The sequence below is a fragment of the Nelusetta ayraudi genome, unplaced genomic scaffold, assembly GCF_046127955.1.
Source record: "Nelusetta ayraudi isolate G7.1 ecotype Tasmania unplaced genomic scaffold, CSIRO-AGI_Nayr_v1 ptg000034l, whole genome shotgun sequence".
Taxonomy (NCBI): Eukaryota; Metazoa; Chordata; class Actinopteri; order Tetraodontiformes; family Monacanthidae; genus Nelusetta; species Nelusetta ayraudi.
This window is the reverse complement of record NW_027466084.1, coordinates 1,918,723-1,942,605: the sequence shown is the minus strand read 5'-3', so window position 1 is coordinate 1,942,605 and position 23,883 is coordinate 1,918,723. Positions and strand designations below refer to the sequence as shown.

At 45.4% G+C, this 23,883-nt stretch overlaps 1 protein-coding gene and 2 long non-coding RNA genes across 4 annotated transcripts; 2 read left to right on the top strand and 1 right to left on the bottom strand.

Moving 5' to 3' along the window:
- Positions 1–165: 165 nt before the first annotated feature.
- On the top strand, positions 166–1,533 carry LOC142892336 (uncharacterized). The gene is made up of 2 exons (XR_012927408.1): positions 166–493; positions 1,190–1,533. It is a non-coding gene; the product is annotated as an uncharacterized LOC142892336 (long non-coding RNA).
- A 717-nt stretch (positions 1,534–2,250) lies between these two features.
- Positions 2,251–23,610, bottom strand: traf7 (TNF receptor-associated factor 7). 2 transcript variants are annotated; one of them, XM_076032390.1, is made up of 22 exons: positions 23,470–23,610; positions 20,992–21,170; positions 20,555–20,612; positions 20,338–20,429; positions 19,483–19,599; positions 19,308–19,400; positions 18,790–18,823; positions 18,429–18,660; positions 17,209–17,343; positions 16,391–16,486; positions 15,028–15,149; positions 13,622–13,695; positions 13,426–13,474; positions 12,985–13,112; positions 12,404–12,486; positions 12,243–12,282; positions 12,000–12,116; positions 10,238–10,360; positions 5,720–5,839; positions 5,262–5,393; positions 4,303–4,422; positions 2,251–4,046 (listed from the first exon to the last, which is right to left on the bottom strand). In XM_076032390.1, exons 3-22 carry the CDS (start codon positions 20,604–20,606, stop codon positions 4,032–4,034), a joined length of 1,974 nt encoding a protein of 657 aa, XP_075888505.1. In that variant the 5' UTR covers positions 20,607–20,612; positions 20,992–21,170; positions 23,470–23,610; the 3' UTR covers positions 2,251–4,031. The 2 variants fall into 2 exon arrangements, with proteins under 2 accessions (XP_075888505.1, XP_075888503.1); XM_076032388.1 differs by lacking the exon at positions 23,470–23,610 and having other exon boundaries at positions 20,992–21,112.
- On the top strand, positions 14,483–16,851 carry LOC142892337 (uncharacterized). Its single transcript, XR_012927409.1, has 3 exons — positions 14,483–14,710; positions 16,353–16,528; positions 16,748–16,851. It is a non-coding gene; the product is annotated as an uncharacterized LOC142892337 (long non-coding RNA).
- Positions 23,611–23,883: the final 273 nt, after the last annotated feature.

The window sequence follows — 23,883 nt, the reverse complement described above, 5'->3', positions numbered from 1 at the left end:
AATTGTTTTGTGTACACTTTATAATGGTATAATTACATGGTCTCCGTCAGTTGATAGTGGATGGTCCTCCAGGCACAGTTGGCCATACTGGTGATCCTGAAGCCAGTCAACTGGGACCACGCGGCATTGCTGGGCAACCAGGGAAGACAACAAGCGAAGACACGTTTTGTTTCATGTCTGATTAATGAAGAGAGGAAATGAAGGAGAGCCAGACCCACACCATCTAATGGGGTCTGTGAAATTTTACTTAGGAACTCGCATCCAAATTTCTTCATCTCTTCCTGATCCAAGCCTTTCATTGCATTTAAGAAACTCTCTTTTAGCGCCTAGGAAGTTCATTGCTTGATCACATCTCAATCGTCGTACTTTGCCACGGATTGCTGTGAATGCACGTTAAGTGTTGAAGAAAGCATCTGTGGTGAGGTCGTCAAGCATTTTGAAATATGTATCGCTCTGGAACACATAGAGGTGAGGATAAGTCCATACTTCTTAAGTTCCTTTCTGGCTTCCTTTACATAGAAAGGGCGAGAGCAATACAAGCCGCAGTAGGTAAATGGAGGTGTCACTTCCATCCTGTCCCCAGGTAAGTTAGCCATTTTAGGATCCTGTGTGTTCCTTCTGTGCCTTCTGCAGGTGATGCATTTGTAAACATGTGACGCGACTGCGCTGCTACCACCAGTAATCCAGATACCATTGGACCGCAACTCATTCTCAGTCATACCTCTTCCTTGATGTTGCACCTTCTCGTGGAAATGTTTTAGACCAAAATTGGCCTAACCCTCTCCCCCCATAAGAACCTCAGGTAGTCTTGGTCTTCAGGTTTTACATGGAATTGATGGAACATTTGTTCCACGTCGCACATGATAGCGACTGGGCCCTTGCAAAATCTACAAAGAGTGTTTGTAAGGTCTGGCCCGGTGAGAGAGATAGATCCCAGGCTTTACAGTGATACCTCACATGTCAATTTCTACTGTATAATTTAGTAAAAAATACCCCTCAACATAGACAATGATTCGCTGAATTTTATATGTTGAACAGTGTTGGGATAAGCACAGCCATCTAGCAGTCAAATTGTGGATTTTTTTTTTTTTAAGGTGGAATCAAAACTTTGGAGAAACACTGCGGCGAATGTGGTGCCAACTTCAGCATCGTGATGGCAGCAATGTCGATTCTCTCGTCCAATCACAAGTCGCGATGTCAGATAGTGAAACGCCTTTAAACAGCTGATCCAATGACGGTAAATGAGCAACCCAACACTTTCCAAAGTGTACAACAGTTTTATTGATGAATGATCAACTCAGGCTTACATGATTACACAAGTATCCAAGAAATCACTGAAACTGTCACCAGTAAAGACACTTCTTCTGCCCCTCCCCCACCAGCCTGTGTGTGTCCGCGTGGCGGGCGAGGGCAGGTCCGCACTGAAAAGAAGGCAAGAAACACCACAGAACCTCAGTGGAAACAGAAACCAGCCCGTGTGGTTTCGTTTGGCTGGATGTACACGGTGTTTTTATTAAAAATGACCCTCCCAGGCGTAACTCGTCATTTATAATACTCTCAACCCAATATGGGCCCTAAAACATAGTATTGGCTAGCAGGGGTCTCATTTATAAAATGGATGACAAATATCTAGTTCGATTTTCAAATGAATGCAGCGAGGGATTTAAAAAAAAGAAAACTGCATTTATTAATAAAAACTGCACACTGAGCGAGTTTGATCTAAAGTCTGGGTTTGAAACAGGGATCTCTCCTCCTGCTGGTTGAAAAGGGTATAACAGTTTGTTTTGTTTTGGTTTTGGTTTTCTTTACCTTTTAATATTGTACACAACCAAAAACTAGTTTGCAAGCTTTATTTCCTTTCTCCATTACAGAGGTCTGTCGTAAAAGAAAAAATAGAAGAGAAAGGTTTTCATAAATCAAGTTTTTTTTTGTGATTAAATATTCAGCACAGCGCAATCGTGAGATCATCAGAGTTTGAGCATAAATCCGAGCAATATAAAGTTGCGTATCATTTTCGAGTTTTATAAATGAGGCCCCTGGACTTCTGTTTATATCAATGGCACTTTGCATTTTGAGTTTGGGTTAATTTAAGGTTAATTACAGCCTTACAGGAATAATAAAAATAAAAAAAACAAACCAGAAAAACAATCAGCGTTATCTGTAGTTACGACGCTCGTTAACCCCACGTGAGATTAGCAGGAGGAGAGGAGGGAGAAGGAGACGCGTTATTGGAGGGCTTTTTTTTTTTCCTCTAATACTTTCCATTCGCACGTATGGCACTCAGTGATAACAGTCTCACTTATATACACAAAGATGGACACGACATGCTGCGTGCTCTCCTCCTCCTCCTCCTCCCCCCCCCAACCCCGACTCCCCCGAGCTCCACCGAGCTCGGCACAGCTGTACAGGTGTGGATGGGACTCGGGTCCGCGTCCCGGTGACTGCCGCTCGTCTTAACGGATCTCCACGTATTAAATTGTGTTCTAGAAAAAGGCTGCCTTCAGCCACCTGGGGAGAAAAAAAACAAAAAAAACACCTGATCCGTGAGTCCGTCCCCGCTGGAAAAGGCTTGTGAGGAGCGCGTGGCGGTTTCGGCCAATGACGTCCTTTGGATCAGCCAGGTCACATGTGACGTGTCAAACCCCCCCCCCCCGTTCCTTCCAACGCACAGAGCGATGACGCCTGGTGGATGATGGGGAGGTCGCCTCTCTGGATTTTGATATCGCTAAGATGCTCTGTTGACCCGACTGTAACTTTTAGTCGGTTCAATCCAGGGAATTCCAGTGTCTCTGTCTAGACCGACTGGCACCAAGCCGCGTGTCACACAGAGGAAAACCCCCGAACAGGACAATCGAGCAGTTCCAAAGCTGTCTCTCTCTACGTGGGTTTTGGATTTCGTGAGCTTTTTTGGAAGCCGACAATTCTCGTCTCGAAATGAGTGTGGTGAAGCTGCGCAACCGAAGCGAGATCCGACGACGAGAGGCTCGGACAGATTCTACGCAATTCACAAAACCGGAAAGAATTCCTTTACACTGAAACTTTAGGAGGAAAATGAGCATCTCTCCCCCGCATCCGTCTTGCTCCAAGCCAACGGGGCAGCGGTTCTCTAAAAGACAAAGTACATTAGCAAGCTTGGACCCCTCTGCTCTGTCTGTCTGTCTGTCTGTCTGTCTGTCTGTCTGTCTGTCTGTTCTGTCTGTCCTGTCTGTCTGTCGCTGGTCATCTTCCTCTGACGCTCACCGAGCCAAACCGAACTCCACGCCTGCTTCTTCACCTTCCAGCCTTTTCAAGCCTGCTTCAGCCATGTGATGATTCTGTCTCACACTTGTCATGTATGTGTCCTTTTTTAATAAAAAAAAAAAAAAAAAAAGATATATATATATATATATATATATACTTCATAACACCGATCGGGGTGTTTTACGGTATCAAAACAATCCACTGTGTAAAGGTTAAATCCTTCCCGACGCCGGAGGTTAACTAGAAGCTGCTACCAACTTGTGTCTAAAAAGATTTCCAGTCTGAGACGTACAGTGCGGCTGAATATGATGCTAAGAGTTCCGCTGCTTCACTGTCTTTGTATCTAACTATACAAGCTAGTTTCCTCTGCAGCCGAACCCCATAGGGTCTGCTTGTTTGCTCGCTCACCCCGGATGTGGGGAAAATGAAAATGCAAGGCGGGAGGATTCTCACAAAATAATCTCTCGTCCCACTTGAACGTTTCCAACTTCGTCCCGGTGACTTGCGATGGAGGAGAGACGCTAGCAGCGCCAGGTCAGTGATACCAGCCCCTCGGCAGAAGGGGGCGCCGGTCGGACATCTGGTCAGGACGTCGTCCCCGGGGTTTTTTTTTTGTTTCAATGTTCGCTGTGAAGGGACACTTGGTTAAAAACGGGTTCCGGTGCAGCTCGGCCTGGAGGTCGGCGCTTGGATCACAATCAAAGAAGCGGAGCGGGGCGGGGGGGGGTGGAAGATGGTACGAAGAGGTGAAGGGTCACGGGGTCGGGTGCCGAAGAGGCTTCCCGCTCCTTTTAGCACGTCCACACCTGAGGGGGCAAACAAACAGGAAGAAGTTTGTTTCAGCAGGGACAGCTAGAAAATGTGGGTATATACATATGTGTGTGTGTGTGTATGTATGTATGTGTGTGTGTGTATGTATGTGTGTGTGTGTACGTGTATATATGTATGTGTGTACACACACACACACACACACACACACACACACACACACACACACACACACACACACAGAGCCTGTGAATATTACGAGTGTTTCAGCACTGCAGGCGACTGCAGTCGTACCTTGACGGTGCTGTCCACGGCTCCGGAGAAGAGGCGCCCCCTGGAGACGGCCAGAGCAGTTACACTGCCCTGATGTCTGAGCAGAGTCTGCGTGCAGATCATGTTGTCCATGCTCCACACCTGAGGCGACACACACACACACACAGACACACACAAGTTAACTTTAAAACTCTTTTTAGGTTGTGCCTCATATCAACCAAAAGTGTGCTTGTTTTTTCTATGAAAATAATTTCCACTGAAAAAAAATTCACAGAGTGCTGTTTCTTTGTTTTTTTGTTTTTTTTTTTAGCACAGAATGAAAACAAATCAGCATCAGTTTGCACGTGGCACCCAAAAGTTGCTTCAGATAAGGGAAAATAAACACAATCTCAGGGGAGCATGTTCAAAAAACAGCATGTGGGTACGAACAAAAAGCACATTGCATATCAGTAGAATTAGTTAATCTGTGGAACAGCTGCAGCTACATGTACTCCACCGAGTAAAACTAATGTCCACAAATGTTTTGGATGGAAACAAGAGGGATATGGACAGGAATTTGTAAAAGATAAAAAATAAAAAATGCTTTTTTTCTGTTTTTTTTGTCTTCTGCATTGTTTGATTAACCAATAAAGAAATGGAAAAAAGAACTTTATTAACTCCATCCTCCACCGTATCAAACATGGAATTGCTTATCTTGTCATGTTTTACAGTTGTTTTGTCAAATCAGTGTTTTTTTTTGCTCAAGAATTTTAAAATATCTCATTTATTTATTGTTTTTATTTAAATAAACAAAGTAAACAAGGCAAAAAATGAAATACCATGCTGCAAAAAGGCGGCAAATAAGTGAGGGATACAAAAGCGAGTTAAGGGGGGGGGGGAATTTCACTAGTGGAAAATTAGACGTTTTTGGGGGGGATTTTGTTAACAACAGTAGACTTTGCAACGGCCCAGTCTGTGATCGTCACTCTGTGCGTCCTCACCCTGAGCGAGCGGTCGTAGGAGGCGCTGAACACTTTGGTCTGGTCCGGGGTGGAGATGACGGCCAGGGCGTAGACCGTCCCCACGTGGCCGGTCAGGGTCCGCACCTGCTCCTTGGATTCAATGTCCCACACCTGCAGAGGAGGAAGCGACAGCACGTCCACTCATCAGCCACACTGGCACACGAAACAACACCGACGAAGCGTCCGCGTCGAGACTTTAGCTTACTTTCTTCATTCATTGGGAGTTACTTTGTGGAAATAATTTCATTTATAGTGCATGAAAATGGGGACATGTGGTTACTTTAGAGCCTTAGTCATTCAGATATTTCTTCAGTTCTTCTATAAATGTAAATGGAACATGGAATATTTAGAATTTATCTTTAAACAAATATCATCACAAATATTTGTCATTGAAAAAAAAAAAAAAAAAGGCAAGTTGTGTCGCTCATCTTCCTCACATGGATGAGATTCTCATAGGTGCCGCAGACGATGTGGTGATTGGTGACGGCGATGGAGTAGACGCTGCCGCCGCTGGTCTGCAGGACGTGGACGCACTCCAGAGACCGGATGTCCCAAATCTGAAGCACAGAGAGAGAGAGAGAGAGAGAGAGAGAGAGAGAGAGAGAGAGAGAGAGAGAGAGAGAGAGAGAGAGGGAGGGAGACAGAGACAGAGAGAGACAGAGAGAGAGAGAGAGGGAGACAGAGAGAGAGAGAGAGAGAGAGAGAGAGAGAGAGAGAGAGAGAGAGAGACAGAGACAGAGAGAGAGAGAGAGAGAGACAGAGACAAAAAAATCACAGAGGGCTTCAGGGAGGGATGGAGGGAGGGAACGAGGGAGAGGGAAAGTTGGAGGAAGAGGAGGGGTTCTTTGGGAGGGGACGCCCGGATAACAACGGTGGAAAAAGTGAGCCGCTCGACGCTTTTTTACGGCCGTCGGTGTCCGTCGCCGTGGCAACACACGGTGGAGCCACCGCTGATCTAACGGGTGAGGCTCGCCGGCCAATCAGGAGGCGGCACTGACAACAGGCCACGGCAGCGGCGGCAGCAGTCGAGAGACTGCGATGATTCACGTCCTTATATTATGTCTCCCTCTACCTCTCTCGCACGCAGGCACGAGCGCACGCACACACGCACGCACGCACGCACGCACGCACGCACGCACGCACACACGCACGCACGCACGCACGCACGCACGCACGCACGCACATACACACGCATGCGAGGATGTTAAACACAGAGCAACGATAAATGGGGAAACTTTCAGAGGTGGCAAAAGTATTCACATTCTGTATGAAAAGTAATGATTCAACTAATATACTCAAGTGAAAGTAAGAAAGTACAGGTTCTGAAATGTAAAATATATATATATATATATATATTTTGCAGTTAATGAAACAATACCGTTGATAAGCCGAGGTACAGGTATATTTTTCAAGTACAGATACTTGAAAAATACACTCAAGTCTATCAACGTAGTATTTATATCTTATACCTTGTTGCTTCCCACCTCTGTAAACTTCACATCCTTCATTTTGCAGCATGATTCTGTCCACAAGACGATATTCAATGTTACGCCTCGCTAGCTATATTACCTTAGCCAAACATTACAAAGGCTTTCGTTCCGACGGGCTGTGATTTACCCTCTCAACCACCAGGTGCCAGAGATCTCCTCATTAGCTAATTAGAATCTGAGCAGCCACAGTCCCTGGCAGGGGCGGGCAAACTCTCTGACTGGTGGGGCCACACTGGGTTCTAAAATTTGACAGAGGGGGAGCAGGGAATGTAGTGTTTTGGTGACCCAGCTCTTCGTGGGGAAAAATATATCATGGGATACGTAAAAAAACCCACCTGAACCTGAATGAAATGCAGCCGTTTTATTAGTAACTTATTATTAATATAATTCCTTCAAGTTTGGTGGGCCGGATTAAGAAGCTGAGCGGGCCGCCTATGGCCCCCGGGCCGTAGTTTGCCCACGCCTGGTCTATTGGGAAGGTACGCGGAGCGATGCGATAAAGTAGCAACATCAGCTGGTGAAGACGCATCACGTCATCGTGGGGGCGACAGAGGTTTTTTCCCGCCGAAATCCATCAGGGTGCGAAAGCATCAATCAAAACCCTGCGTCCGAGATCAGAGAAGAAAGAAGCGGAACTTAACCGTAAATCAGCAGGGATCGGCAAGGATGTGAAATCTGCTCAATGCTTCCTCGATCGCTGAGAGGAACCTCTGGAGTCGGACGACCTCTCGACCCTCTGTAAGCCGCCGATACATGCGGGAGCAACGTTGTGTTTGTGGAAACAATTCAAGCTCTTTATGCAGATATGAAGCCGACGACGGCGAGTCTCATCGACGCTGCACTCATGTCATTGGCCGAGGCACGCAAACCCGAGACGGTTTAGAAAAGAAATCTAATATCTACTGGCCGTCGTTGCCAAGTTAACTGACAGGAGTAGGTCTGTCATATTAGGAGGAAAAGTTTCAAAGGCCTTAAAATTAGTGCGATTTCATTGACTCTTACAATATGTGTGATAATGCATTAGAAAATGTATGCAGGGTCCTGTAATTCACAGTATAGTCTGTTGCACTCTTCCCTTGAGGTGGTTTTGGTCTTCTTCTTTTTTTTTTTCCGAATCAGAGCGAAGGCTGTCATTTTGACAGGTTGCAATTCACACCCCGACCACTTGGTGGCAATGAGCATATTGCAACGTCCCCTTCTGACGCACGGCGCGGAGACAGTTTCTTTGGCTGCGTCTCAACAGTTTCTTTGGCTGCGTCTCAACGCGTGCTCCCACTTCCTCTTTCTCACACACCACACACCCTGACCTCGGCCAATCACAGGTGGGTTGGTGAAACCGGACAACGTTCACCATCACCATTAACGTCAAATAAACATGGAGCAGAACAGAGCACAAGAGAACTCAGTCCAACCGAGCATTACAACAGCAATTGGCCATCGTCTCTCTTGATGCGTGACGCGGTGGCTTCACTGAGAAGAAAATTATCGTGGCAGTTGAGCGTCAGAAGTTTCTTTAAAAAAAAGCCCAATTTGATGACGTGCTAGCGGGCACGCGATTCCATACCATGCAGACCAGGAACGCATTGAGCTGTCAAAGAACGTTGCCTTCTTATTAATATATAAATTAAGTGAATGACGTCATAGAAGCGTGACGGAAATTTTACGACTTTGCCAGTCAAAATGACCGTTAACGAAAAAGTCTCGTGCAACCTACATATATACACGTATACGCACAGACAGACAGACAGACAGACAGACAGACAGACAGACACACACACACGACTCATATGACAGCCTATTAATTGACGATGTGCCTGATTGTTGCGCTTTATCTCCAGTCCGGCTGAGACAAATGACAGGAAGTGGAACATTTCAGCGGTGGGCGACGGGTCCTGCGACTGAACGTCCCTCTCTGCTCACCCACCGCCTCTATTTTTACACCGTCGCATCCGAAATTAACCGGCGGGAGCCGTCCTCTGCAATCTGACTAATTACTGGGAAAAAGCGATAAATCGACGAGAGAGAGAGGGAGTGAGAGAGAGATGATTCGTTAAACGCTCTCCGAGGCCAGTTTTAAGCACGAGCCAACTGGACGGCTGCGACGAAACGTGCGGGAAAGAGCGAATATTTATTTATTTCACGACCAAAACTGTTCAAAGCAGCAAAGTGATGCGTTTTGTGGCTAAACACCGCCAAGAGACCCGACTGCTCTGCTAGCGAGCGCCATGAAATGAAATTTAAAAAAAAAGGAGCCCAGTCGACTTTATCTGCCCTCTCATCCTCCCTCCTCCCTCACTCCCTGCCTCCCCAGATGTCTCTCGCTACCAAAACCCAGTTCCACTCGCATGGAGGCTTTCTTCTCCTCTCCGTCCGTCTATTAATCTCTCCACATCATCCCTGAGGTATTCATTAGCGGCCGACGCTGGCGCAACAGCGGGATACACGCACACGCACACACACACACACACACAGTGGATGACTATGACAGGCTGGGAGACGCACCAAGTCGTCTCTGTGTTGCCACACGCAGAATCCAATTACGGACCAACGACACCAACACGTGCCGGTCAGGATCGGGAGGTGCTGCGCTCAACAACCTTCTGACCGGCCCGGACCGTGTCGGCAGGTGTAGTGACGATTGACGACAGCGTTAGCTGAGCAGCTAAACGTCATAGTTGAACATTTACCGCAGAAGCTTTTACTTTCAACTTTATTGTTTGTTTTTCAATGCCAGCGATGGCTCAGACAGCCTTCGCGTCTGCCAAAGCACAACACTTTCCAACAGTCGCTGCGCTGGAACTGAAGACACATCCAGATCCGTCTGATCCTCGATAAACAAGTTAACTAAGAGTTTTTTTCTGTAGTTGAAAAGGTTCTCACAGCTGTTGTTTACGCTACTGCTTCTAATATACCTGATGTGCCTGATTACCAATGCCTCCAGCCAGTCTACCCATTCAACTTTGACCCCAATGCCGCACAACTGCGGCTCGACTGTGTCCGTTTTCTCTTTTCTCAAGGCTGGTCAAGCCGAGTCCTCCAAAAGCGACAGACGAAAAGCAGAAGTTGTTGACGTGCTGTTTGGGTGGTGTCATGCAGGTGGTGTTACGCATGTGTCCACAGGAAGGATTCGTTTTGAAACTCATGCCTGGCTATTGAAATGCTCACAATGGCTACGACGCAGGGCTCAGTGCAGAGATACTATGATAGCATACATCTGCTATCACCCTAAAAGACACAGAAGTCTTTAGAGGTAGAATAGACAATAACTGGTGAAATAAAAAAAAAGCTAATTTATTTATTAAGATCCAATTTGAGTGTAGCTTGTAAACTACACAGAGTTCACCTACGTGCCAACGTAAATTTGATTCAAACACTTCTTGTACATGCTCAGAGTTGCTGCTCTGGGTTGATTGTGGCTAAACCGTGTCCAGACCAAACAGGCGCGATACCAGAACCTCCACTCACCTTGATGGTCTGATAGGAGCCGCTGTACAGGTGGTTCTGGGAGGCCACTAGCGCTCGGACCCAGTGATTCAGGCCCGTCAGCTCCTTCTTCAGCTTCAGCTCCGTTCCCACAATGTCCCACACCTAAAAACACGCACACGCACAGGTTTACATCTTTAAGTAAGAGTGAAACTAAGGTAATCTGGAATTACATACACAAGTTGTCTCTGCAATTTAGTTTATACACCGTTGTCCGATTCATGCAGTAGTGGAAAAAACTGAACTATTGTCATTAACGATTTGGCAAATATTTTTTTCCGTGTGCGTTTCAAAAAGTGTGGCTGCATCAGAGACACACAAACAGATGAATGTTTTTTGTTGCTTATTGTTTATAATACAAAATAAATAAACTAAACTCTTGTACTTCTTGTACTCTGGGTGTGTTTCAAGGGACGTCGTTTTGCTGAAACACAGAGTTTGTGAGCTGGACGGAACTGTGCACTTAAGAATGATTCTTAGCACAACACACTGCATCACAAATGCACTGCATGAGGTGTCCAAAAACTATTTTAGACTGCTTTGGTTTGTTTTTTTTCCCATTAAGATGTTTCTGTTGTTCTTTAAGAGTGCGTGAACTCGTGAGCCGTGAACTCCCAGCGAGCCGCAAATACTCAATCGCTAAAGAGCGCATGATGTCACTGTGTTGAAACAGGAGGCGCTGGCTGACGTGGAGAGGAGCCGAGTTGCATAATAAGGAAAGTCCCCGTGAGGCAGTCGACACAATGCGACCTCCATGTGTGCTCTCGCTGGCTTTATGACGCAGGGTAACAGTGGTTATTGTGTGACTTACTGCGTCCTCCTCCGTCTTAGCAGAGCCCCTGTGCACACTGATCTCCCTTCCTGTGCCCAACTGGGGCCAACAGCAAGTGATTCTAAGATAATGGTAGGATAATGGTATGTGTGGATATGTATATGTGTGTGTATGATATATGTGGTGCTATGAAACAGTATATTTTAGGGGGGTAGGATGAAATAAGTTTACCATTTTCCATACCCCTTTTCGCTCATGCAGTCGCAAAGGCAGCTCCTACTTTGTTTGTTTTCTATTTGTTTTCCTTATTTTTTGGTTTACTGTTTTATTTTTATTCTTTTTAAGCTGTTTTTTAAGTTGTTCTTACATGATCGAAATAAAGAATTCATTCATTCAAGTTTTTTGTTATTCTTTAACAGAGCTGTTCGCCTTACTGTTGCGTTTATAACCTCACATTAGCTATTGTTCTCAACAGTCTGAAATATATGAAGAAAATGTTATTTTGGACCACATTAATCAGTTAAAAATGGAAATCGTGTTTGTTTGTTGGCCAGAAAAGGCAAAATAATTTTAGGTGATCGAGCTTTGCGATGTCTTAAAAACTCCTACGTATATAAACTCTTGTGTTCGGAGACGCACTTGGGGGCGATAATTTATGTAAATGAAAAAACAAACTTTAGCGAGTGTTACTTCAGCCACTAATGACTTTTACACAAGTCCAAATATCGTCCAATTGTACAATTACTTAAGTTTGAAAAAAGGTTTCCAGAGGGTTACATTTTTGAAACAGAAAAAAAGACATGGTTCAGTATTGCAGGGTAACTGCTTGTTGATGGAAAAAAAAAGAAGCGAGAAGAAGACATGAGTATTGTTGCAATCGGACTGTTTTACCTCCACCATCTGAAAAAAAAAAAACTTGCCCTGAAATTCAAGTGAAAAGGGAACTTGAAGTGAAAGCTCCGCCCACTGTACCTTGATGGCCTTCAGGGAGCCGCTGAACAACATGTTGTGCGACGAGACCAGCGTGCACACAGGGTTGTCATGGGCACGTATAGTGTTGACTTTCTGCAGGGTCTGGATGTCCCACACCTGCCCAGCAGCGATCGGGGATGGGGGGGCGGGGGGGAGGAAAGGGAAGAGAGATCAACAACAACACGTCGGCATTGACGGGACGCACAGAGACGCTGCCGGTTAGCGCTCGGGGCTGCTACTCACGATGATGGTGCAGTCTGCCGAGCCGCTGTACAGCCTGTTCCTGTAGACAAAGGAAGAAAAATATCACGAGTCAGCTCCGGGACAGCCGCTTTGCCGACGTGCATCTCATGATGATGTTCAGGGTTTGCGTTGAAAAGGAAAAAAGAAAAGCACAGCGGTACCCTTGTATGCACAGTGCCAATACGATGCCATCGTGACCCTCAAGGGTCTTCTGACATTTGTAGGTGGTGCAGGTGTCCCACACCTAAGGAGGAAGACAAATGGATTATAGAGACAAAGGAGTTCAGGTTTAGGGTCGAGCAACAATAGCAAAACATGAAATGAATTAAAATAAGATGACATGAAATAGAATTTAACAGAGCAGAACAGAACAAAACTGAATTGAATTACACTGCATTGAACCGAATTAAACTGAAGTGAATTGAACTGAAGTGAATTGAATTAAATTAAACTGAACTGAACTGAACTGAACTGAATTGAATTGAATTGAACTGAACAGAGTTGAATTAAACTGAGTTGAACTGAAATGCGTTTAGTTTAATTAAATTGAATTAAATTGAATTGAATTAAACTAAACTAAATTGACTTTGAAGGTTCTCTACTGCAAAAAATATTTTCGGATTTTAACTGATAAGGTGTATTTTTTCTTGTATTTATATCTGTATTCATTTTGTGTGCGTGCGTGCGTGTATTTGTGCAGGTATGTGTGTGTGTGTGTGCGTGTGCTTGTGTTGGCGGCTACCTTGATGGTCTTATCGGAGGATCCAGAGAAGAGCAGGTCCCCGGTGGAGTAGACACACAGGCACCACACGGGACCCTGGTGGCCGACAAATGTCCCCTTGCACTTGAAGATTTGCTGGGGGTCGTACGCTACACACAGGCACAGACACGGGTAAGACAGGATACGAGTTACGTAATGGGCAAGAGGAATTTAATAAAGGCTTTAAGAGGGAGGATTTAAAAAGGGTGGATGGGGAGGAGGTGGGTGAGTATTGGAGGAGAGGAAGAAGAAGAAGAAGAAAACAGAAAATAGATATCGAAATAAGGACTAAAGTATGAAGGCAGAGATGATTCCAAAATAAAAGAATGTCATTGGTTAAATTATTGAACACTTTATATGTAGCATGTCTTGTTGACAGGAGTCAAGACCGATGAAGGAAAGCAGAGAAAAGCAAACACTTACAGCCCAGGATTCCCATGTTGAGCCGGGCGTTGATGTGGGACAACTCGTCCTGTGCGGACACATTTCAGGTTTGGTCCAGTTTGTGCAGAAACAACCATCTCTTAAAAAAAAAACTAACACGACCAACACTGATCTTTCTACGAGAAGAACGAAACCGCCGTCGCAACCCCTTCATCAAGGCGTGCGGCTGACTTACATTGAGCATGGACGCGTCCCTGCGGAACTCCATCAGGTCCTCACTCAGTTTGCTCTGGTTCTCATCCAACACATCTATAAAAAAAAGAAGAAAAAAAAGTGGATGAATGGGAAGGCTGCTGATCAGTCAGGACATGTGACTAAAGCAGGGGTGGGCAAACTTCTTGACTGGTGGGGCCACAGAGGGTTCTAAAACTTGACAGAGGGGGGCCGGAGCAGAAGCAGATGGGTGGAGTGGTTTGGTGACCCATCTCATAGGAGGAAAAAATATATTATGGACATGAAAAAAAATGTGCTTCAATGTCAATTGTAAATGAACAAAAAGCAAAGTTACAACGAAATTAGTGTCTTTGAAGCCCCACGGTGTTTAGCTCTTTATTGAAATGACTCTTGAAAAACACACAAAAAAATGGATGAAATCCAGCTCCTTTATGACTTACTTACAATTAATATCATTTCTTTAAATTTGTCAGGCCGGATTAAAAGGCCGCATATGGCCCCCGGGCCGTAGTTTGCCCACGCATGGACTGAAAGATGCAAGATGTAAAGGTTGTATGACGGCCATGACCCTGCGTTAAGGTCCATTTCAAAAAATGTATGCAGACGTGCACGCCGTGTGCAAGCTAATGAAAGAAGACCGATGAAGAAGAACAACTTTCCGCCGTCGCCTAGCAACTGGTGCCAGGGTCTGTCGGCACATGGAAAACAGCGATCTGAGTGCAATCTGACGAAGGCTTCAGGCTTTTTTTTTTTGTCTTCAGTGCTAGCTCGTGTTTACAGCAACGTCTGTCTCCCCCCTCGGGGTGGGTCTTGCACACTCACACGCACAAAAAACCCCATAAAATCTCCTCTCATAAAAAATGATAAGCTTTAAGATCTCTTTGCCACAGAGCCCTGGCCCTCCCTCCTGAATCCCAAATCCAATCTCGCCAGCTTAATAACATAATTCCTTCGGGAGAAACTTTAATCCTGCTCGCTAAAAGTTTGTTGTTCCTACAGGAGGAGGAGGAGGAGGAGGAGGAGGATCGCTGAGGCCCCGAGTTCACGTCTTCCTCAGCGGCCGCTGACAGAGATTTGGCTTCTGTCGGGAGTAAATGAGCCGATTGAGCTCTGATTTGGTCTCATTCATAAGCAGAGGCTCAGACCTCCATGTTTTATCAGCCTGTCTCAGTGTATTTGTATTTTCTGTTGTCGTTGTTGGAAACACAATGAGGTTGACTTTATCGAATAGACGAGAGGAAATGAGGTGGGACAGAGTTGGCTCATGGATCAGCTCTATGCTGATGAGCAACAGTTCTGTTAAACCAGTCTGAAGAGACAGAGAACAGAGAGCCCCCCCCCCCCGGTCTTCTTGGCTGATAATGCAAGCAAATGTAAAAAGTTTGACCGGAGCCACTTTGACGTTACCAAATTTGAGGTCCACGTTCTTCTCCAGCTGATCCAGCTTCTCAGACAGTTTCCCCAACATGGAGCGCAGGAAGGCGATGTCCTGGTCCTTCTGCGCCAGAGTCAGCTGCATCTCGTGAAACCTTCACACAGTGAAAATACACAAAATTAAACACAGCCAAGCAAATAGCTGAACACTTTGAAGAAGAATGCAATGGGGTGGGAATCGTTAGGTCCCTGACAATCAATTTGATTCCGATTCAGAGGGCTACGATGCAATTAATCGTGACTAATCGAATATTGCGATTTATCACGATTCATACACACACACGCACACATATATATATATATATATATACAGGTACTACCCGGAAAATTAAAATATCCAGTAAAAGTTGTTTTATTTTGGCAATTTAACATAAAAGATACCAACAAATTTTATTGAGCCATTACACGCAAATTGACATCTCAAGCAGTTCCTTGTTGTAACTTTGCTGATTAAGATTTTCAGCTTATTAAAACCACAAACCCACAAACTCAGAAAATGATTATAAAATTTGAGAGTTTTTATTTTTAAGCTGCAAGACCTGATCAGCAAAATCCAAAGAAATAAAAACTTGAAATATATTGATTTGCATATTATTCGTTTATATAATGTCACATTCACCTTTTAAGTTGAATTGCAGAAATACAACAACCTTTTCAGGATATTCTAATTTTCTGGGTAGTACTTGTATATACATATATAAAAATATATACATGAATCGTGAAAAATCACGATATTCAATCAATCGCTATTAATTGCATCGCGGAACAACAGAAGTCCCAACAGACTTTGCCATTGGCCTCGCCCTTTGCGACTGTTCTGCCAGCTTTGTTCTGGTGTTGGGGACGGTTGTCTGGAGGATTTTCTGTCTTTTCCTCCAACTCTGGGTGCCAGCGGGCGATGTGGTTCCTCATGTTTGTCGTGTTCCCACAATATTTGTTTGTGGCGTGACACAACTTACAAACGGTGTGACTTTTGTCGAGTTCCTTTTTCCCCTCAACCTCATAAAACCCAAAATGCTGCCACATGCTGGCTTTAAATCCCGAAGGAAGCGCTCAAATTGGTTTTCCAGTCATCTTTAACGTTGCGTGTGTCGGTGTCTCGTCTCATGAGTTGGTTTGGATCTGCGTGCTCGTATGTCTAGTGTGCGTCGCCTTAAACGGTCCGGTACGACACTGCAGTGCAGTCGCACATGAGTTCCGGCCTCATTAAAAAAATAAATTATTAAAATTTGTGAATCAATTCATAATTGGCAATGTCATAATCGCGATTAATCTAAGAATGGAATTTTTCCCCCTAGAATGCAAACAAGCGAGGATTAGAAAACAATGTGCATACCGGTCGTCTGTCTGCTGCAGAAACTCCTTCAGGCCCTCGAACTTGCACACCTCCAGGTGAGTTTCATACGTGTCCTGGTTGCCGATAAATGTGCAGCTGTCAGGGGGAGAGAGCAGAGCAGAGCGTCAGTCACAAACGGTAGGACGCGTCGGAACCTGCGGCGAGTGAAAGGGCAGAGGGAGGCTGAGGCTGGAGGTGGCAGGCAGGAGGCCTGGAGGAGGAGCAGCGAGGAGGATTTATGGACGGAGTGAGAGCGGACGTGGGGTTGGTTGGAGTGAGAGGAGAGGAAGCAGAGGAGGAGAGGGTCAGACGGCAAAAATCTATAAGAAACATACAAGAACTGGTGTGCAATATTAGGGATGCAGCAATACCACTTTTTTACAGTACGAGTACTTGCATTTCAGGACTCATTGATACAAATACCGAGTACTTGATAAGGCAAATTACAGAATTACTATGATGTTTTTGATATTTGCATCGGCAGATGATGGCCGTCTGGAGTCTGGATCTGCTATAGGTTTCTTCCCATAAGGGAGTTTATCGCAGCCACTGTCGCATCTTGCTTGCTCTGGAGGCCCAGTGCTTTGCGACGCCTCTGGATGTGATTTAATAAAAGTTGATTGATTGATTGACTGATTTGAACAACGTTCCTCAGCATGTTTTTATAGAACATGAGGTGACTGTCACAAGTTTAAAATTTGAAATTTAAATTTAACAAAATTGTCATAGCCGTGGTATCGGCACGCATTTTCAGAGTATGAGTGAAGCAGGGCTGCAACCACTGCACCGCCGCGTCGCCCTGTACGCAACACACTCACCCGTATTTGGAGTGTGGACACTTGATGTGCTCGCATTCTTTGAGGTGTGCCTCCAGGTTCATGGTGAGCAGCGGTGGGCAGGAGGGGTTGTTGGGGCAGCGGACTGGTCTGTAGTCGCAACTGGCTTCGTGTTCTCTGCAGGGAGAATGAGGGATGTGAGTCGTTGAGGTGAGTAGTAAACGCGCCGCTATCTCGTTATCCCGGCTTTCCGCTGAAACGTCTGCGGTGCGTTCGCGCTGCGGTTAAAGAAAACAACACTAGGACAGGACAGGTTTTTTTTTTCGCAAAATAAAAGTGGTATTTCTAAAATTTCCATTTCAAGCACAATTGCGATTTGCTGGTGTTTCCATTGAATGGTGTGAAGTGCATAGGCTGCAATTCTCATAAAGTCTCGTCCAGCGAGATTTTACGAGAATTACGATGCTTTTGTTTGTTTCTGTTTGTTATGGTTGTTATATTTTCCTCTATGATTACTTGTACAAAATATTCCGTCTCCTCCTCTGTCCAAGTGAACTGGTCAGGTGACCTCGTACGTCACGTCCGCTGACGTGTAAATGCAAAGTGTTTCCATGACACTTTTGCGATATACCTCCATATGGATACATCTGAAAAACCACCTTAGAGCGGAAAAACCTTTTAGTGATAATTGAGAGGTTTTTCAAAGTTTTGGTGTTTCCATTACCATTATTTTATTGCGATATTTCGGTGTCGCGGAACTCTAGGGGTAATGGAAAGGCAGCTAGTGAAGCAAAACTCTTTGCCCGTCGGAACTGAGTCTCAAGTATTGCTATGTGTATGAAAAAGAAACAGAATAATAAACCAAACTGCTGGTCTCATACAAAATGCAGATGTTTATAGTCTACCTGCATTTGTTTTTATCTAGTTTCATTTTAAGTGAAATCTACTTCATTGTTTGACAGCCGAGCTGAACGGCATTGAAGCCGATACGCCACATTAACGTTTCACAGTAAAATATTGAAACATAGAGAAACAAAATAAAGTAAAAAAGTAAAATAAAGCACAATGCATATTATGATGAAAATAAACTGGCTCCAACTCGTTTCCGATCACCGACTTCCCGCCTGAGCGAATCTACCTGCTGCAATTACTGCGGTCGCCACGAGTGAAGGTGAAAAGTATTTCGGCCGCGGATCTTTCCAAAACAGCGCCGACACCTGGCGGAAAAACGCACACCGACTTCGATGGCGGCGGCTCCTTACTTGCGCGTGGACAGTTTGATGGTGAAGGGGCAACCCAGCGGGTCCACCTCGTACGCGCCAGGCTTCCCGGCCACCGTGGAGTTGGAGGCTGCCGCCGCCGCCGCCCCGGCGACGCCGTTGGCCGTGACCCTGCAGCCGTACTTGCAGTGGATGAACAGCTCGCCGATCTGCTCGGCCACTGCGATGTTGTTCACCACCACTGTGAGCTTGGCCGCGTCCACCGGGCATTTGTCTGCTAGGGGTTGGGGGCAACGTTGGGTCGTGAGTCGCTGCGTTGGTTCCGGTTGATTTTTCTTTTTTTAAGAAATAAACATCCGGACAAATTTTTTTGGTTTAAAATTTCTTTTGGGAGGGGTCTCACCTGAAGTCAAGGCACATCGTCTGCAGAATGTGTGCTGGAGACGAGAAACAACAAGCAAAATGAGTCACAATCAGAAGCCTTATTGTCATTGTAGAAAGAGCACACAAAGAAATTTGAGGTTCCACTCCTGCTTGGTGCTTTAAGAACGTTAAAATTCAATAACATAAAAATAAAAGAAGTATATTACGAAATAGATTTTAAACAATAGTGAAAGTGAAATAAATAAGACAAGTAGGGATGTCCCTACTCGATCGACCCGATCGGACCATTTGGTTAGTTTTCTCACTTTTTCAATTTGTAAAATAAACAAAATGGTGAGGAAAAGCAAAGCATGGGCTGATGATTGAAGCAAACCATCCAATTTATTTTGCAATGCACCAGAGGAAAAGTCTGAATCCAATGGATTCAGCTTATTCAAGGCAATTGGTCATCATTAAAAAAAAAAATCAGGATCGGATCGGGACATCCCTAATAATTATTATCATAAAGAAGAAGACACAGAAAAGCCAGAGACTCACCCCACAGGTGGTGATGACCGGGTCCTTGAAAACGTTGCAGCACAACTGGCAGCACAGTTTCACCGACGGCTGCTCGGCGAACACCTGGGGCTCCTGCGTACAAGCGCAGCCGCGTCAGCTCGGTCTTCTTTCTCACCGCGTGTTGTGCGGTGCGGGTTGGCGCTGGCGCACTTACCGTGTCCTCCTCCTCCTCGTGGAGAGAGAAGGTGGAGCGCAGGGACATGTTGGATTCCGAGTGGAGCGATCGGACCGAGATGGCCGAGTCCGACCTCCGAGGGGTGCCGATGGGAGGCTGGAGGGGCACCGGGGGTAAAATGTTCATTATGTATGCAAAGAGCTCAATCAAAAATGCAGACTCTTTTGCAAAACAAACGATACTTAGACAACAGTTCAAAAGGTCAGGACTCATTTCTGCAATGAACTCCATTATAAGCAGCTTCATGAAATAATCTGCAGGAAAATCAGTCAGGATGTGCTGAACACATTATGGGATGGCACAGACACTTGTTGCCTTGAACGTGTCATTGAATGTGATTTTAGAGAATGAATATCAAGGGTGCAATACGTAGCCATCATTACAGAAGCGCAATGCTTAAAAATGCTAAAAAAAAGAAAAAAGAAAAAAAAGAAACCATTTCGAAAACAAGGCTTTGTATTATAATCACGCTTAGTTGTGTCTAACAATGAATGGTTTATATTTTAGGTTCTTTAAAACAACCTACTTTTAATGTGTTCTCACATGATTTTGCACACTTGGAATTCCCTCAATCAATTTTAATTAGACATTGGAAATGGTTTCCATTAAACACTGGAATGTTCCCATACTTGTTCAGCACATCTTGACCGATTTTCGTGCACTCATTATGATCACAGAGCATTCATTATATCGTTATTTTAAAAAAAACTGAACGGTGAGCGCGGGTTGAGCAGAAAGTAGGCCTGACTGAAACAGCACAGAGCAATAAAACAATCAGTGCTCCCTGTTTTGAGGGCTGCAATATAACTTAATGGCTGCGATAAACACGTTTACCATTCCGTCATCGTCGTCGCGGGGAGAGTAGGTCAGCGTGCTGGAGGAGGAAGGAGTTCGCCTGTGCTGTTTATAGGTGTTGGACCCTTCAGCTGCAAGCAAAGGAGGAACCAGGAGCTTACCCACAGTGTGACATCGTTCTAAAGCAACTAAAAATAATAATAATAATAATAATGATAACAACATCGAATATATCTAGCGCATCTAGCGTTCTCACCTTTAGCTCCAGCTGCCACAGCTGCAAAAGTCGGGCCAAAGGAAGCCTCCATCCTGCCCTGGAACCAGGACAGTGACAGCAGTTCACAGCTAGAATGAACTTCAAATCTCCCTCGATGTCAGTGTTTTATTTAACTACTGTACCACGACACACTAGTGTAATATATATATAATATATATCCAATTTCACTTAATAGGTCGAAAATATATATTCACGTATCTAGACATAACATTGTGAAGGAATGTGAGCCTGTTTTCCTCCCAGGATGAGTGAGTATAAATAAATTAAGAGACCATATTGTCATTATTAGGCGTCATTTTATCCTATTTTTTGTTGGTGGTGTGCCATTTTTTTTTTATTATTATTTTTTTTAAATCAATGTCAAAAATTTGAGGAGGATGAGAAGCGCGGCTCTGTGTTCGGAGTGCGTCTCCTACCCCACTGTCTGCCGGGGGGGTGGACGGGCTGCTGGGGATGGCTGCTGCGATGGCGGCGGCGGCTGCTGCTCCTCCGGAGTATCGGTTGTAGAGCTGCGTTTTCTCACTGCTTATGAGACGGCGACGCACGCAAAGAAACGCACGCGGGAGACGGTCGGCTGCTGGGCGGACTGCTAGGCCTGGGGAGGAGGAAGAGGAGGAGGGAGGAAGATGAGACGGCCGTGAGTGAGGAGAAGAGTGGGAGTAGCGGCCGGGAAGCGTCGCAGGAACCCCCCGAGGGGAGCGCAGACAAATACACAACTCCTGGCCGCGGGCCGTTTGGTGTTTGCGAAGGGAATCGCAAGTTTGGTTTCAGCGAGAGGAAAGTTCACCACATGTCTCGTTCAAAATAATGGGTCGCCGTGACGTCTGGCTACAGTACAAATACCAACGCTGTCAGAAATGTGTTAGCAAAGGTCCAATGAAAAAAAATCATAACTTATAACTTAAAGAGATAAAATCAAAAAGCTCTTCCACCGACATCACATATGTAAGACTTTTTGCGGGTGGAATTTTGACAGGAAGTGAGTCATAGCAGTTTTCATATTAATAGAGCAGAGATTCTGCTGTTGTAAATGTTTAACTTCTTTGCTGTTGCCTCCCCCGGGACATATTCAACACTCTTAAACCTGCAGTTATTGACACTTGGTGTTATGACTGATAACGTAAAGGAGCTACTTTATGGCCGCCGTGCAAAACACACTGACACTGCTAACTGGACGAGTCTTGAAGGAGGATCTCAAAGAACGTTCAAAGATCAGTTCCTTTATAACTTTGCAGATTACAAATTAACACGATGGAATTTTAATCGATGGCGTGACGACGAGTCTGTGTTCTTTATTGAAAAGGGACATTCCAAACAATTCCAAACGTAATAACGATGATCTGCCTGAATGACAGCTGACTGCCGTCGCTCTTTATTAAGTGTATGGTTCGGCCATGGAATTACATACAAAACAAACAGCATGTTGTGCGCCACCATTATATTTAGTTTTTGGTTCAGCACAGCCCGTAAATCCCGCTCACGTCACCGGTTTAAACACGACTTGCAGAGAGATTCTGAAAAATATGCACGATGCACAATCGCCCTCGGTCATCAGGATATCATTCATTCATCCATCCATCTTCTATACCCGCTTATTCCTATTCAGGGTCATGGGGGTCTGCTGGAGCCTATCCCAGCTGTCTTAGGGCGAAGGCAGGGTGACACCATGGACAAGTTGCCAGTTCATCGCAGGGCCATCAGGATATCATCACAATAAACCTTTGTATTTTTCAAATAACTGCATGTGATTGATCTGCAAATTTCATTCACACAAAACGAGATTCCCCAAAATCCTGCCACGTTGTGGAAAATTTCCGGTAGAATTGAACCTGTACACAAATACTTAGGAACTAATACATCGTAAGAAAAGTGTCTATGTGCTGCAGTCCCTTGCTGACGTATCATTCATAGAACTCAGTTCAAAGGAAAAGACGTTATTTTGCCTTACACCTTTCACTTCCCTTTCTCTCTTTCTTTTTTAGTTATTCTGCCGACAAGACTTGAAATATGATGATGTGACATTGATGTTTGTGTCTTCTGATATGCTGATGTCTGATGTTTAAGTCTGAATATTGTAACAACAAATAAAGATTTTGAGGGGGGGGGGGAGAGAAAGAGAGAGAGAGAGAGAGAGAGAGAGAGAGAGAGAGAGAGAGAGAGAAAAAAAAGAAAATAAGAAGCTACAACGCAGCAAAAACTGAAGCCCAGTTTCGGTCAGAAACTTTGACTTTGAGTGGCCCGTGTTGCCAAAACCGTAAACACACACGGGGACAAAGAGAGGGGGGTCAACAAATCAGCGACCCGTGACTGATGCCATGGTGAAGGTATGCGGACCGTCTGTTAATAACGCGGAATCCAGCGATGGACGGGTTTGTCTGTAGAAATTTCCAATCCAAACAGGCACACATTCCCAGGACGGGAGCCAGGAGGTTCCCGTAAGGAGGCTCGGCGCAGAAAAAAAAGGGGGGCGGTACAGTGCGTGCGTGCGTGTGCGTGCGCGCGCGCGCGCACACACACACACACACACACACAACTGACAAAGTTGAAGACTGACAGCTAGCTTAAAGTGCTACACGCACGAACGACGGGTACGTCGGTAACGGTTAACGTGACGGTTTGCGGCGAGACTTTTTCCACGACGGCGCGACGACGTGTCAACGTTAAACCGCGACGGTGAACAAGCCGAGCCTACCCGAGCCGAGCCGAGCCAACAGCCCAAAGTGGCTCGGTTATTAGCTCAAGTTAGCTCGTGTGACAATTTCTGCTGCCAATCACGGCTGGTAAATGTGTCGGCGAGCACCGCAGACAAAGAGCGAGACGCTGCGTTGATGTTTTTTTTTTAGTCGAGGTGAATAGTTATCAACAACGTCGCGCTCTCCGACGAGCACACTTACCATTATTTTTATGCCACACAAGGCTGCTCGCAGACTGCAGACAAATTCCTGAATCTCCCCCTTCTCGCTCTCCCCCGTAACACACAGCTCGGGTGCTCGCGGTGCATTCTGGGAAGCGTAGTTCACACCGCTGTCCGCTGGGTTTCACCCGTCTCCCCGTCGGACTACGCTTCCTACAATTCCCTTGGCGAATCTACTATTGGTCTACGTGCAGTCAGTCAACCAACTGCAAAAGAGGAGGAAAGGGGAAAAAAATATAAAAAGGCACATCTGGTTCAATTCCGTGACGTTATTGGTTGGCGGAGCCCACCGACCAGCATCATGCGACATTCACCATCGTGAGTCAGGTGGAGCACACGTGCTGGTTCAGTTCAGACTACAGTCGGTGAGGAGTGGGTGATGATACTGCAATAC

Bases quoted from the DNA above. Each gene is read 5' to 3' on its own strand.
- traf7 (XM_076032390.1), bottom strand. From the start codon at position 20,606: ATGGAGGCTTCCTTTGGCCCGACTTTTGCAGCTGTGGCAGCTGGAGCT. The intron at 13,113-13,425 runs GTAAGTGTTTGC...GCCTGTGTGTAG, and splicing joins CAACATGGGAATCCTGGGCT to CGTACGACCCCCAGCAAATC. The intron at 5,840-10,237 runs GTGAGTGGAGGT...TCTGTGCTTCAG, and splicing joins GCTCCTATCAGACCATCAAG to ATTTGGGACATCCGGTCTCT.